At 36.1% G+C, this 15290-nt stretch overlaps 1 protein-coding gene across 2 annotated transcripts in view; it reads right to left on the bottom strand.

The window, feature by feature from the left end:
* The window catches only part of COG5 (component of oligomeric golgi complex 5), a 172263-nt gene that overhangs the window by 96458 nt on the left and 60515 nt on the right, over positions 1-15290 (bottom strand). For both annotated transcript variants that reach the window (XM_085569797.1, XM_021539126.3), the window contains one exon: positions 5159-5289. In XM_085569797.1, the coding sequence (XP_085425923.1) occupies positions 5159-5289 (131 nt within the window). The remainder of the gene's footprint in view (positions 1-5158; positions 5290-15290) is intronic.

Genomic DNA, 15290 nt, shown 5'->3' with positions numbered 1-15290 from the left:
TTTCAGATTGTTTATAGTTAAGTTCTATCAATGTGCGTCAAGCACTCTGCACCAATAGTGGTAGGTTGTTTTCACTTCAGAACCAATAGATTTGGTCCTTGCAGAGCTCTGTATAAAAGAGCGGTGCATTTTGAATAAAGAGGAGTTTTACTCTCAACAGCCTTCTGAATCAGAGCCTCTTCATTCCCATGCTGCCTCAACAACAACAGAGAGCGCCCTGAAAAGAAATAAATTATGCAACTTCTTGATGATTGTGTCTAAGTGATGATAACCAGTCAATAATGTCAATAACTTTCCCCTCCAAACCCTTGGGGAATAAGAAACAAGACCTATTAGAGATCTTTGATAAGAGATTAAATGCTGGTCTATGAGAAATCTCAGATTAATTTCACCAATTTTGCCATAACACTGCAAGATGTACTACACAAGCACCTAGCTTAGCAATTGAACTGAGATAAATTGAGCAACTCCTGGATAATCACTTCCACACAACTGGTTAATTATGTGGGCACTTCATTCTCCTATCACTAAACAGCACTAATCAGGAACACTTATGTATATACATCTAGTTAGCAATTTTTAATGTAAAAAAAACTGTACTTGTTCCAGAGACAACAACTGAGAGGAAAGGTTCAGTATGAAAAAGAATGCAAAACAGAATCATTCAGAAAACAAATTCTTCTCTATTAATTACTATATGAAAACTCAAAATGCCCCCAAATACGTCCGAAATAATAACAGTAGAAAGATGCTACACTGTGAATAACTAAGACATTTTTGTTCAGATCATACTGTGTACCTATTTATTCTGTGTATAAAAATCCAGCATTTGAACAAGTGTCATAAGTAGAGTTTAGGATTTATTTCTCTGTTTTATTTTCCCCTCTTCTTTATTCTGTGAGGTTGTAACTAGCGAAGCTGTTCATTTTGGAAAAAAATAAATCTATGTATTTTTAAAAAAAAAGGACACCCAATTTAACAAAGGATACGTATTAGGCTTACGCCTATGTCTTTCTTTCTACGACATGATTAGAACACTTCATTACATGATCACCAAAACAATTTCAATGAATTATCAGTGAATTTGACTCTCTCCAGAACCATGCTAGATAGGTAAGAAGATTTGTCCACACCTTATATACAGGAAACTGGACAATAAAACATAACATAATTTCTCTAAAACCTAAAAAAATTGTAAAAATTAAAAAAAAACCCCAAACCTCACCAACCAACCAAAAAACAAAACAAAAAAAGAAAAACCACACACACACACACAAAAAAATTAAAAAAAACAAAACAAAAAAAAACCAACCAACCCAAACCAAACTAGTGAGACATCTACAGATTCCTCCAGAACACGAGGAATGAAAATTTTTATTCTGTGTTTTATTTTGTAGTCAAATATACAGAATGTTTCTGTAACACACAAAAGGACAAACTGTTTAAAGTGCAAGCCCATCTGAATTCTGCTCTCATCTCTGCACCACATCCTGCTATTCTTTAATGATACCATTGATACCTCACAACCTATATCCTAATTATTACAATTTGTATCAGAAAGGTCACAAGCAAGAACATAGGTTCCTAACATATTTCACACATGCAAAAATCCATCCTCCTTACACAGACACCCACAGCTGCTGCTTAAGGCACTAAGCCTGGCTCAGAACTAGGGCTACCTTTTAAAAGGATGGAGGAGATGGAAATGCAGCTCTTTTCTGCACACACTTGGCCTGGCTCCTAAAGCTACCAATATTGTCATTACCAGGTGGAGCTAAGTTTGCTTATTCCTGGCTGGTGGTGTATCCCACACCAAGCATGGCAACATCCAGCAGGAAGGGTTTGAAGCATGAGCTAAGTTGCAGAGAAAGTTTTCTCATTTTTAAATACAGAAGACACAAGACTGTGTCTGGAAAAACTGCTCTACCTGAAACTGAGCAATGGTAATCTTAACAAATTTCTCTTTTTCTTGGTAGTTTCTTATTATTCAGCTATGCTTTACACAGCATTGCTGTTGAAAACAGGGGTGAAGTGGTATCAGGAGCAAATCTACATTCTTCAGCCTGGGGTCCAGTGGGAGCAAAAGAAATGATGGGGATGTTTCAGGTGGTTGCAAGACGCAGATATATCTCTTTTTTAAAATTTTAAAGCAGAAAACATTGCTGGCCCTTCTGTTAGAAGGGTGGCTTTTAATCAAGTTCTTAATACATGTCTGCTAAAGCAGTCTTTTCTGATTCCTATGCTATCTGCCATTAGCCTGCTTACAGTATGAAGGAAAGCTAGCAAGGACATTAGGACTAGAAATAAAGATGAGGTTAGGATCCATTTTCTTTAAATTGTTCTATGGGTCATGAAAGACTGTCTGTCTGTGCTATGTACACTAGGAGCGCCTAACAAAGCACACAGAACAATAAAAAACCTGCCTGTAGCCACTGACACCCGTGTGCTTGGGTTTGCTATTATTTGTATTACTTTTGTCAACAGTAGCAAAGAGAGCTTTCTCTTTCTAAAAGGATTAGGAAGGCAAGTGTGGTTTGCAGCTCTATGGGAGCCTGCTATGTCTAACACACTGACAGAAACTTCCAGTTTATGCTCAGATGGCAGCTCTAAGATTCCACCAGGAACAGGAGTGGAAGGCTTCACTTCCAAAGCAGTCAATGGCTAATGCCACATTTCCAAAGGGGGAAAAGATTTCATTTTTTCTGAGAAATACATAAACACCATGGTAGTGGACATGCCATAAAAACATGAATTACACTGAACAGAAAAAGGCAATGTATTACTTGGGTATAAGTATCTGTTTTCATGTGCTACTGCTGGACATAATTTGGGAGAAATCTGTGCACAGCTCACTAGCATATGACTTACACATCATTAAATAAACAATAAAAATAACAAAAATTGTCTCTATTCAAATCAAAGTGGATAGATAAAAATTATAAATTGAGCAGTTTAGACTTTTTTGCTCTGTTCTTTTTGTCAGAGTAACTTCTAGCAGTATCTCTGAAAAAAAAGCTGAATTCTAGAAGACATTCACCAAATTCTAATGACTTTTGTTTAAAAATAAATACTTCCAGTCTTATCTTTTAAAATGTATTTCCACTTCCTGCTTCTCTTCTAGGTGGACACTAAAATACTCTAAAATGGAAATATAAGGGTAATTTTTCTCTTAAGGCGTTGCTGAAAAGTGCTACATGAAATATAGAAGTACAGCTTGCTCTTATGTAGGCAACTAATCTCATATTATTTACACAGCAGATGAAAACAAGGGTGGAAACTAAAACTCCATTTGCAAATATGAATATCAAATAACTGAAGAACCACCTGGATAAATACAGATGCACTATTCTCAAAGACAGCCACCAGAATACATACTGGCAGGAAGACAGTTCATCTGAGGAATTCTTTAGTATATAATACAGGAGAAAATATGAAGGTCCCATGTCCTCTTTAAGAAAGTTTCAGGGGTTAGAAAGTATAGATGTACATCAGCTTGTCAGTAAAACATATAACAGGAATCAAAGACTTGCTATTCACTAGTCACATTTCAAATTCCAGATTTCTTGGGCAATGCCTGCACATGTATTTTCTAAAGCTGTTTCTAAACTATTGTTCTCAACATTGAATTCACAAATCATATCCAACAACAAACCTGTGATGCACAACCCAACACCTCCTCATGAAAATATCCCCATTTCTGATATGACTAAGCACTAATAATTTTCTTCCAAATACTCCTCAATTTGTTGCAAACAGGCCCCTGGCTAAAGCACAACAGGCATATACTTTAATAATCTCTTGATTACCTGGAGACAGCCTGGAACACCTAATAAATCTGTCTATTTTTCAGGTGAAGTGGGATTGATTTCCCCAGGGTTTCTTTGTCAGTTCCATTTTAGTACTTAATATGAAGAGAAAATTATCAGAGAAGGTCAAATCTGACATGAAAAACTAGAACGAGTTCATACTGATTAAGACTTTTGCTACATTTAAAATAAATGTCCAGTTGCTTTTTTTTAGGCCCCATCTTCCGTCAATCTTTATTTAATAACCCATATGCTTCATAGCTTGCAAAAAGTGCAATCACAGCTTGGCAACATGTTCAAATAGCCAGAAGTTTCAACACTGGAATAGTAATCAAGTGAAAAATGGGGTGTTTTTTTCCAGCCACTTTGTTATCAGCAAATAGTCAAAGGCATTTACCACAACCATGACTTCTTACTGCAAAAAATTAGTTGAAATTACAGTAAAAGTTTGAGACATACAGAAAAATTTTAATCCTCAATTGTTTAATCAAGCCAATTTATTCAATAGGTTTTCTATTCTGTATACATTCTATTTTCATGTCAATCTACAACAGTATAAATAAATATATAAATGCTATCTTGACTTACAGAGAAGTTTAACACTTGGTAAGAAACAGAATAAAAATGTCTTGTTCAAAGCCTCTTTGTTCACTAAGATCCAAATTTGATAGAAACTTGTACCAGATTTCTCCTCTCACTCTGGAAATGAGGATTTTAAATATTTTTGGTTTTGAAGAATATTAAAAAGTATAATCAAAGAAACATTAGATTTTACAAAGGCAAGAAAATAGCACTAAAGATACTGCAAATAGTTAATAGATGTAGCCAGGTCATGAAGAGATGTCAATAATTACATTTAATATGAATGAATGTAATTATACATATTCATTTTTATTTCCCTACAGTGAATATTTACCTCAAAGCTTAAACTGCTCTTTGAAGTTTTAATGAAAATCTTTCAAATTTTTTCAATGTATTTCTGCATGGCTAAAATGCAGAAATCTTCTTACAGTTTTGAGAAACTGCATTTTTCATATTTCTCTATAACGCTTGGCAACATTGGCAGTGCTGCATATGGTGTTGAATGCATCAAGCTTTTGTGACAGTGTTTACAGTTCATTTACTTTCTTCCAAATTACAGGGTCAGAGCCTGCAACATTTCATTCTTGCAAATACTGTACAAGACCAGTTTTGTCGATTTATTTGAATATAGTCATGTGTGAGAATTTATCACATAGGACTTTTTTTTGTTTAACAAATACTGGGCAGTGCTACACAAAGCAAAAGAAATCAAGCTCAAATTCTTTTACACTTTACCTTTGAAAGGAAGTAAAGAACAAAGTGTATTTTACCTGAGTTTCCACGCCTTGCTCAAGCAACCTTTTAGCCTGGTTTTCCACCTCAAGACGAGCTCTTGCAATAAAAAGCAGGTCATTTTCAATCACCTCTATTCCAGACAGATCTATCCCTTGAGAAAGATAATCTATAAGAGCAACAAAACATTGATAAGCATGACACAGGGTAATGGAATATTTTAAGCATGTTAAAACATTTCAAAGTTACAGTAAGTTCAAAGGGACGTTTTTGTATGCAACACTTGATAATACAGTACATCAAAGTAATGTCTTATACCAGGAGAACTGAAAATCAGAGGATTGTTATTTGAGAAATTTTGGATATTGAATACATTGCATTTACTTCAGCCCACTTTTCTACACCCAGAGACTGCTGAAGAGGTGCAAAACATGAGTTCTAGGAACTGCAGAATCAGAATCACAGGCCAAAAAGGGGCAAGAAGTCATATCCTTGTCCCAAAGAATTACCTAGATCATTAAACTTGTCTAACCACATGTTCGAATAAGCATAATTTGCTCTAAGATCTGAAATTAAAGATACATTAAAAGGCTCAAATTTTACTTCATATATTTAAATTGCACTACTAAACATTTGAGATCAAAAACAAAAGAAAGGCATGAAAAGAAAAGATTTTTTTTTTTCCTTTTTTATTACAGAATCATCACAAAAATTTTTACTATTGTGGAAAGCACTACCAGCCAGGTAGCTAGAGATTACTGGGTTGGACTGGCAACTGCAGCAATGAAATCTATTCAAATTCAGCTTTTCTCAATGATATTTTTTCATCCTTTTTTATCTTTCTGGATTTAAATTTATCTAATTTTTCATGACCAGGTAGCCTAGATCTTTACACTGCTGCTTATTACCAAGATAATGCAGGATTTCTCTCCTTTACACAGTTTTCAACATTTTGTTTAACGAAGCAGGTTTTCCACTGCTTTTTTTTTGAAAGATCAAGTAAAACTAACAAAAAAATGGGCAAGGCATTTCACACAGTATCAGATTCTTCCTTCATAAGATGATGTTCCACTATTTCTATTTATAACCAGTCCTCTGTGACTTCCTAACAAAGTTATCTTCATTTTAGCCCTCACAGTAAGTTTATTAAGGCAAAGACTTAAACATTTTAACTAAGCTAACTGACCTTTTACACCTTTGCCAAATAACCTTTCACTTTAGTAGCCATATTTTTTTGTTTATTCACAATAAACTAATTTAATTCTCAGGTCAATTTCAGCAATCACATGTTCACAATTGAACACAACATTCCAAGTGAATCATTTTACAGCTATATAGAGAACATCCCTGTATACCTGCACATGAAAAATACCATATAAGAAATCAAAACAAAAAGCTTTCTAATATACTGCATAAAGCTTAGTAAAGGCATAAAGGAAATAATCTCTTTTAACAGTATAGCATGTCAAATAGGTTTTAATCTACTAAGAATATGCCTGCAAATGCTTTTCCCTGCATGCATTTGTTTAAAAATTGATCAGAGAGGTCAAAGATCATTTGAGCAGCAGGACAGCGCAGGCAATTCATGAAGCCCTGTATGCTGGTGTGTTTACAGAGCTGCCTCTGCCACAGGCCAGAGCAGCCACACTTACCCCTTATTTCCCTGCAACTCTTTGCTGTGACTAAGCTGCATCTCTGCACCTGGTCTGGCATATGAACCCATTAAAACTAATACTGAGCTCCCAACAAGTTCCAGTGAGCAAGTGTCTTTAATGTGAAGGCTAATCTTCTGACCCCTTTTTTTTTAGCTGCACATAAAAAAAAAAAAAAAAAAAAAAAAAGAGGAAAACACTATCACAGATTCACTCTACTGCTATAGTAAACTCTGAAGAAGTTTTTTTGGCAACATGAGATTAAAAAAGGTGCAAATATTACTAAATATTTAAATATACCACAAATACAAGAACTGCTGTGGAATTCACTTGTGGCATAAAGTCATAATCTGGAAGCCCAGGCTGCCTAAACAAAACAAAATTAAAATATGGTTATGATCTCCTAAATCCACAGAAAAAGATACCATTTCTTCCTGCTGTGTTTTATCTCAAAATCTAAATTAAGTCACTTCACGTGCTAAAAATCTAATCCTTCTGATGGTTTTAAGAAAAGAACAGAAAGACCATGCTGCTTTGGCTTCTCCAAATACCTCCATCTGTGTCTCCGACTGGCAGCCACCTCCTGCCAATCTGTTAAAATCTACAACTTTGCTCCAAATTTTCTGCAATCCTTACAAAATATCTTAGGACAATGCATATCAGGAAGACTTCAATACAGTGGGCCTTCCTGTAGATTCAGTGGCTACCACTGTAGATACTCCTAGTTGCTATTCTAACAGTAAGGAAGCTCTAGAAATTACTCAGTCTTCAGAAGAACAGCAGTTTTCATAAGGACAGCAGGTCTATGTCAGAAACACCTGCAAGTGCTTCCCTGCCATTCTTATGTGATAGCAGAAGCTGTAACACAGGCAGGATATTTGCCTTTTGATAGTTTTTTGTCATCTATACAGATAACGTAATATTAGAAATCTCTACGCTTGTGTGTTCTCAGCATGTCAGCTTTCCATCTGCTTTAACCTTAAAGCTCTGCAGTAAAACTATTACTGTATTAATAGTAAAATAATCAGTGAGCATATATTTATGACTGACATCTCTCCCTTAAGAGATTTTAAAAGTGCATATATAACATTTTGTTATCTTTGGGAAGATTTGTGTTTTTAACAAATTAGAATCGAAGTATCTTGTACCACCATGTGCCAAGGCTGGAGCACCCACCAAGGCTCTCAGCAACACCACAGGCTGCTCCAGCCACTTCTCAGCACAGCCAAGGAGCAAATTAGAGGAGGGAGCTACAGTCCTATAACCATTCCTGTACCTCTCATCCCTCTGATAACTCTACCTCTTTATATAGGTTCAAGAACATAGAGGCAAATCCTTAAATCTCTCATAGGGTGTTGGTATTGCTTCCCTTCTATCACATCTTATTAAACTTGGAAAGCACAGCTGGAACTTACTTTCTAAGAACTTTAAATACAGACTGGCTACTGAATCATTTTCTTGAACAAAAATACTCTATGTCAAGGCAGATACACTCTAAGACCTAGCAATAAGTGACATACATAACCTACTTCTGCCTACCAAAGGGTTAGAACTTTCTATTTTTAATAAAAAAAGTATTTTTGTCACTACAATACAAAATTTTCTTGATTTACTAAACTTGAACAACTTTTCTAACCTACTGTTTAAGATGCTGCTTGAAAAGGCATTTTTTAAAAATAGTATTTCCCTGATAGTTATATAAGAGGAGTTTCATAGACAGAGAAATCCAATATGCAGATAGAACATTAGGCAGAAAAACAGTACTTTGAGCAACACGGTTAGCTTTCCTTAATCTAAATGACTCACCAACACAGATTCTTTCTATTATGTGATCTCATTTTTTAACCTCAAATATTCTTTGTGATAATACAGAATCAAGATTAGAAATTGCAACTTTCTGTAAGCATTGAAATATGTTTTGGAACAGAGATAACTATGACACTAGCACCCTTATGAGCTCCAGAAGAACTGTATTACATTCTTTATATGGACTGAATTGATTCTGAGCTTTTGCTAGAAATTAAAGAATCAACAGAAGACTACTGAGAACAATCAGGTGCAATAACAAAGAGGAAAACAAAAGACAGCAATAAACCAATGTGATTAAGCTGCAGGACTCAAGAGGCTGCTTCAGACAAAGGAGAAACCCTTCTGTGCTCTGAGAAGCAACCTCAGCGACACTAATAAGGAGGTGGAAAAGAGGAAATTAGAACATCCAAAGTGGATTCCCCAGAAGTGAACACCTAAGGTCTGCAGACATGTAACTCCCTTCAAATGCAAGAATCCAATGACAAATTAAGATATGTTCCATGGGAGATTGGGAATGGGGGGAGAGAGTATTAATGGAAAATAGCCCATTCCTGAAATTTTAAATAAAATCACAGAATGATAAAATCACAGACCTTTGTTTCCCTGTTTGAGGAAGGTTTGAGGTGTATTTCTCTTGCGTTGGTCATTTATTTTATTGATTCTGCAGTCTTGCAGATAATGTTGGTAATATCTGTACCTTAAGACTATACTGCTATTTTTCCATAGTGAAGAAAAATTACAGTTTTTGAAGGAATTACTAATTTAAATTCCAAAAAGTCAACAGGTCTAAATGATACCCAAGAGTTCTGCTGGGATTTAAGTATGTAGAAGATGAGAGAGTCCATGATTTATCAAGAACTATTATAGAAGACTCATGTTTGCATTGGTAGAAGATGTTTATGAAGCTGAAGCTAAACTGCTATTGGCAATACTTGTTTCTGTTATCTTCCATGGTCTTAACTGAAATGTTAGTTACAGCAGTAGCTACTGGACAGGAAGGACATCCTGTTTGCCTCACCTGTATCTGAACCAACAACCCAGGATGCTGCTTGGCCAAAATATGGCAATTGGTTTGTTTTGGTCAATGCAGCTAATTTAAAATCAAAGCCTGAGAAGACAGCCTGAGATCCCAATACCTCAGGAGAAGACAAGGGCTCACCCTTTGATGAAAGCAACCTAGGGTTTTCCACTGTATCTCTAGTCTCTAGGTGAAATAAGCAAACACCCTACCTTAAAGAACAGTGCTCTGCTGCTTGGAGACACTTGAATTTGCCACACGATGCATATAGAGCAGGTGGGGAATAGCAAGAGCAGGCAAATTTCTAAGTGTTCGAACTAGAAGCTGATGACTGCAAAAAGAACCTTTGCTTATGTTCTGTTTGAACCAGACTAATTCTCCACTTAATCAGAAATGACTGTCCAACACTCTGCACCAGGCACCAAATACCTGCTGAAGCAAGCCTCACGTTAAGCATTTAAATCAAATGAAAGTGATTCCACTACTGGTACTATTAAACAATATCTTACAGCTATCTTATACAACTTGAACTCTTCAGAAAAGGTGTTAATTCCTATCAAAACGGCATAGATTATAATGCTTTGTAAAGTGTTCAAAATAAGAAATGTAATTGCTCTATACTAGGTGCCATACACAATGTCATGTATTTTGAATATACTTTAAAAATTATTAATTTTGAATAATAGATTATTAATTCTGAGGGGTTTTTCCCTGCAGGTATTATTAATTCATTATTAAAGAAGAAGAAGAAAAAAATTTACTAAAATGCCAGTTAGTTACAAAATTCTTGGTATCTTTCTTTTCCTATATGGCAAAACTCCTGCAAACGTTTCTTCAGTGAAACAACACAGAATAAAGTCTGCCTGTGTCACTGAAGTGCCACTAAGTTCCTATGAAATCTGGTCCTTATTTAAGCAATTTCTACCATCTTAAAAATTAACTACTTGCATGCATAGTACATAAGATTTCAGGTTTTAGCTGTTTGAGCAATATTAAGTGAGTGAAAAGTGTCCTGCTGGAGACAGAAACTGAGTGGGGCCCCTTGGCTCTGTATTTGTTTGTTTTCTCAGACAGCACATTAACACACTCTTTCTGTTTAAGTCCAGAAAAGGAAATATTAGACAACCAGTTATAGTCTCTGCTAGATGTCTCTCGTGAAGGGGAACATGAAAAATAAAAACAGAGCAAAGCACTTCTCATCTCTTAATTTCAATCCAAGACTGGTTTCATTTTAAACAAATCAGCTCAACAGTACCAAAATCAAACTGGTGAAAAGCATACAAGTCAAAGAAAGAAAACTTTAAATGCTCATTTAAACACAGACAGTTATGTTGTACTGTAAAACAGACCTGTCATGTACATTGTATGATTACAAAATGGTTTGGTCAGAAGGAGCCTTTAAGGAATATGTAGTACAACCCCTCTGCATGGGCAGGGGCACCTTCCATGCTGTCATGTTGCTCACAGCCCTGAACACTTCCAGTGATGGAGTATCATCTTACCTGATCAAAGCTTTACTTCAGAAGAACACTGAGAATTCAACACTTGAATTCAGAGACCATGTAAGTATGAAAAATTGAACATTTTCTAGCATGTTAAAACAAAGGGGAAAGTTTTAAGTGTAAAGGTAGGTTAGAATAAGAAAGAATAAATTGTCATCCTGCACTTGGGATCAGCTTTGTTTCCTCCAAAAGATTGTTCCTGTTTTTTTAATAGAATATGGTTTATTTTAAAATATTTACTAGTGCTTTAATAATCATCTATGTCCAATCCTATCTACAGAGGAAGCATGCTGTTTCTTTCCATACTGCATGCAAAAATATAAAAAAACACACCCTGAATTGAGAACAATTATGGGGGAGCAGCGAGGAAGACTGACTAGCTATTTTTAAATTAAATTAAAGCTGCATTTAAGTTGTCTTGATGGAAGAGTTAATTCCTACTGCTCTCTGGGCTGGAAATCAGATGCCACGCAGGATCTGGAACTGATGGAAATGAGTTTGATATCTATTTTTATCATCATCACTGACTTAACAATGAGCACCAAATTTTGGAGACATTCCTGTGAAAATGCCATGATTCAAAAAATAGCTTAACACACCAAGACAAACACTACTTAGGTCTAATCACAAGTTATACCACACGACTCCCACACTCACTTAGGCCTAAAGCAAGAGTTGCTGAACTCCTTTAAGGTTCCCCCTCCCACACACCATTAGATCTCCCCCATCCCTCCCCCTCACCCTTGAATACAGACTCACAACCTCACTTCACCACGACCTACTAAACCTGCTACTTTCTATTGTGCCCTCCAAGGGGAGCAGGCAGCAGCCCCACATCCAGCTGGTGGCTGCTTAATGCCATGATTAGTAACCTGGGTGACAGGGCAGAATTAACCCTCTGTGAGATTATGGGTGACAGCAAGTTGAGGAAGTGCTCGGCACCCTGGAGAGCAGGGCTTCTATTCTGAAGAACCATAGCAACCTTGAGATAAGGACAGAAAAAAAAACATCATGAAGGTCAACAAAAGTGAGTTAAGCCCTGTTCACCTGGGATGGAGCAGCCCTGTCCACACAACCAGGTTGGGTGCTCAATAGTGGAAAGAAGCTTTCAGAAACAGATCCAGTGGATAGAAAATTTAACTTAAACCAGCAGTACATCCCTGTGGTAGAGACTGCCAGCTGTGTACCAGACTGGGTGTACCCCAGCAGGTTGAGGGAAGTCATTATTCTTATTATTTGGCACTTGTAAGGCCACTGTACTCCATGCCTCCTAACAAAAAAGGAGGCATTGACAAATGAGTATAATAGGGAACCATCACAACAGAGGACTGAAGCATGTGAGAGTGAGGAGAGGCTGAGAGAACTGAGTCTGTTAACCTTGAACAGAAATGGTTAAGAAGAGATCTAGCTGCATCTTCTGCTGGCTGACGGACAGACCTTCCTCAGCAGTGCACAAGAGATACAGGCTACAGCATGAGACATTCTAGTAAGACATGGGGGCAGAATACTGTACTTATGGTTCCATACACCTTACCCATGGAGGATATTAATCTGCAGGAATGTACACATTGTATTTTAATATAATTAAAATTGATAAACTGTGAAACATTAGGATCTAGAACTCTAAAAATCACCGTAAGCTTCTTAAAACTGGCTGGTTTGAGAAAACTCCCTCAAGAGCTACCAGAACATTTTCAATAACTAAAACAGCATTTTTTTCTAAATTCTCTGTGATAAAATACTCATGAAGAACTGTAACATCCATGCCATTCATCAATAGTACTTGAGTGGAACTGAAACCAACTTCACCCTCAGTATTGTATTGTAGCTATGACCTAGAAATCAGAAAATATTCAAAAGAAAATTTCAAAATGGACTTTCAAAATTAAATTTATTCTGGCAACAATGCAATAATACCTCTACAAGTCAATACTCCTCTTGGTCTTTTTTTGGAGCAAAGTAAAAATAAAATATGTTGCCAGTAAAAATGTAGTTGTCCTATTTCAGTTTTGAACAGACTTCATAGCATCACAGATGCAAAGCAAATGTACAGCATGTGTGAAAGAGACAAAAACAGAAAGGGGGACAGAAAGGTAAAATATGGAACAGGAGAGAGATGTAGCCCAAGTGGGGCATTACAGAACAAATGAACTTCAGCTTTAGAGAGCTGAGCATAACAGAATGATGAAAAATAACAGACAGAAAATTATGAAGGAATGTAATGAAAAGATATAAATACAGAGTCGTTCATACAATTTGGTTTTATTAATCTGTAAGAGTAATTTAGTGCTATCATATGCTTTCCACCTTGACAACTTCCTCCCCACCTAAGCCCACAGCTTTGCACTGCTTGTTCATTAGCAAAGCCAGTGGTAATACTCATTTCTGCTCATATTTCAGGAGAGCAGCCAAAACTGGAAAACAAAAAGGTGAATAAAGCTTGTTTTTAATAAATTTCATGGAAACAGTAATCAAGATTTTTACTGTCTTGAAAGTATTTCTTGAATTCTCAACAGGTGAACAATAAGCAGTCCTTGAAATGGAGCCTCATATCAGTTTATACAATGAAGGAGGATGAAAAGAATGCACTCTCATATTTATCAGAGATAATTGCATTGAAAATATATTGCAACTGCACCATAAACCCATGTAAAAGAATGATGCCCTTCCAAATGGGAGTGGATGAAGTAAACCATCTCTTTCTGAACTAGGAAATTGAGATAAGGACTCACCTAAATGAAGGTATGTGACTTTGGCTGTCTTTTGTTTGCCTAAGTTAGCATCGCAACTAAAGCCATAAAAGCCAGCAAATCAGTTATGAGCAGAGAGATGCAAAATATAACCTAAATTTACATGTTGGCCTGAAAACAGCAGGCAGCTTTTACATCTTATTAATTCGTTATCATTCAATAGCTAAGTAGAATTCCTCAATATAGAGCATTATGTAAACGTGCGATGATTCAGTTTCCATCAGTACTATCCCATGTAGCAATAGACCACGCCACGATAAAAGAAAATGAAGGAAAATGATGATGTGTCTCAAGAACTTTAGTCAGAAATAACTTCTTTCAAACATCCCACCAGTTGCGGAGAAGGCAAAGATGGCTGACTCTTCACTGAATCACTGCCTTCGAAGGAGGGCAGGGGAGATTTTGGTTCATATGTGAGTTTTAATTAATGATGTCAATGGTCATTGACCTAATTTTTGAATACTTTACACCGGGATAAAGGTATACATGAACAGCTACAGACTTACAGGTCTACAAGTCTACAATTACCATCCTGAACTAGCTAGTCTGCATTCTTTTTTTCTTTTTAGTGAGATATAGCCTACATTTTTTGAGTTTATATAATTATTTTTGCACTAATATAATTCAAAAATGTAGACTGCACATGAAAGAACACAGGTAGTTTCTAACATACACTTATAAATGCCAGGAGACACTTTACAATCAGTAGTGCTACAGAACTATATAATCAAGGTAATAAAAAACTTCATGCTATCTTGGCCCCTGCATAAGGGGGAATACTACTTTTTTTCTTTACTACATACATAAAAGCTGCAAACATTTCTTTCATATTCTTCTCTTCTTATGGGTCTCTCCTGCCTCTTTTCAACACCCACTATTCACCCTTTCATACTTACACCTTCAGGAAAACACTTCTGCAAAAGCAGAACTGAGTTTTCTTTAGTAACAGCTATGTTAACTCCCTCAGTACTCTGAAATATATGTAATTTTTATCTTCAATAAATGCATATTTAATTCCTCCCACCCCTCACTTGTCATATCATCAATAACTTCCTGCAACTGGCTGCAGATTTACCTGTTTTTATCATCTTTAGAGTCAACAGATATTGCACAGATTATAAATCACATGGGTTTTATGTACCTCAGATACTTTGTAGGAGAACAAAGTGAACCTTGTGTGATACAGAGTGTTTTTGTAGACAACTTGAATTTAACAGCAAATTTTTAAAACCTCTTGAAATATATCTTATCTCCTACAGTAAAATCTTTTTTGAAATTTAGAGATCAGCCTATGGCAGAAACCTGCCCAGTCTGCCAGAATTCTTGCCAATTCTTCTAGCAAAAATAAGACTTAGCAACGAAAAATAGGCAAGAGAAGAATGTTGTTTGAAAGCCAAACTGAACCTAACGGTGTTCATATTCTGACACTTTCATTTGAA

Source organism: Lonchura striata, chromosome 1A, assembly GCF_050655825.1.
Source record: "Lonchura striata isolate lonStrDom1 chromosome 1A, ASM5065582v1, whole genome shotgun sequence".
Taxonomy (NCBI): domain Eukaryota; kingdom Metazoa; phylum Chordata; class Aves; order Passeriformes; family Estrildidae; genus Lonchura; species Lonchura striata.
This window is presented reverse-complemented; position numbering and strand designations above follow the sequence as displayed.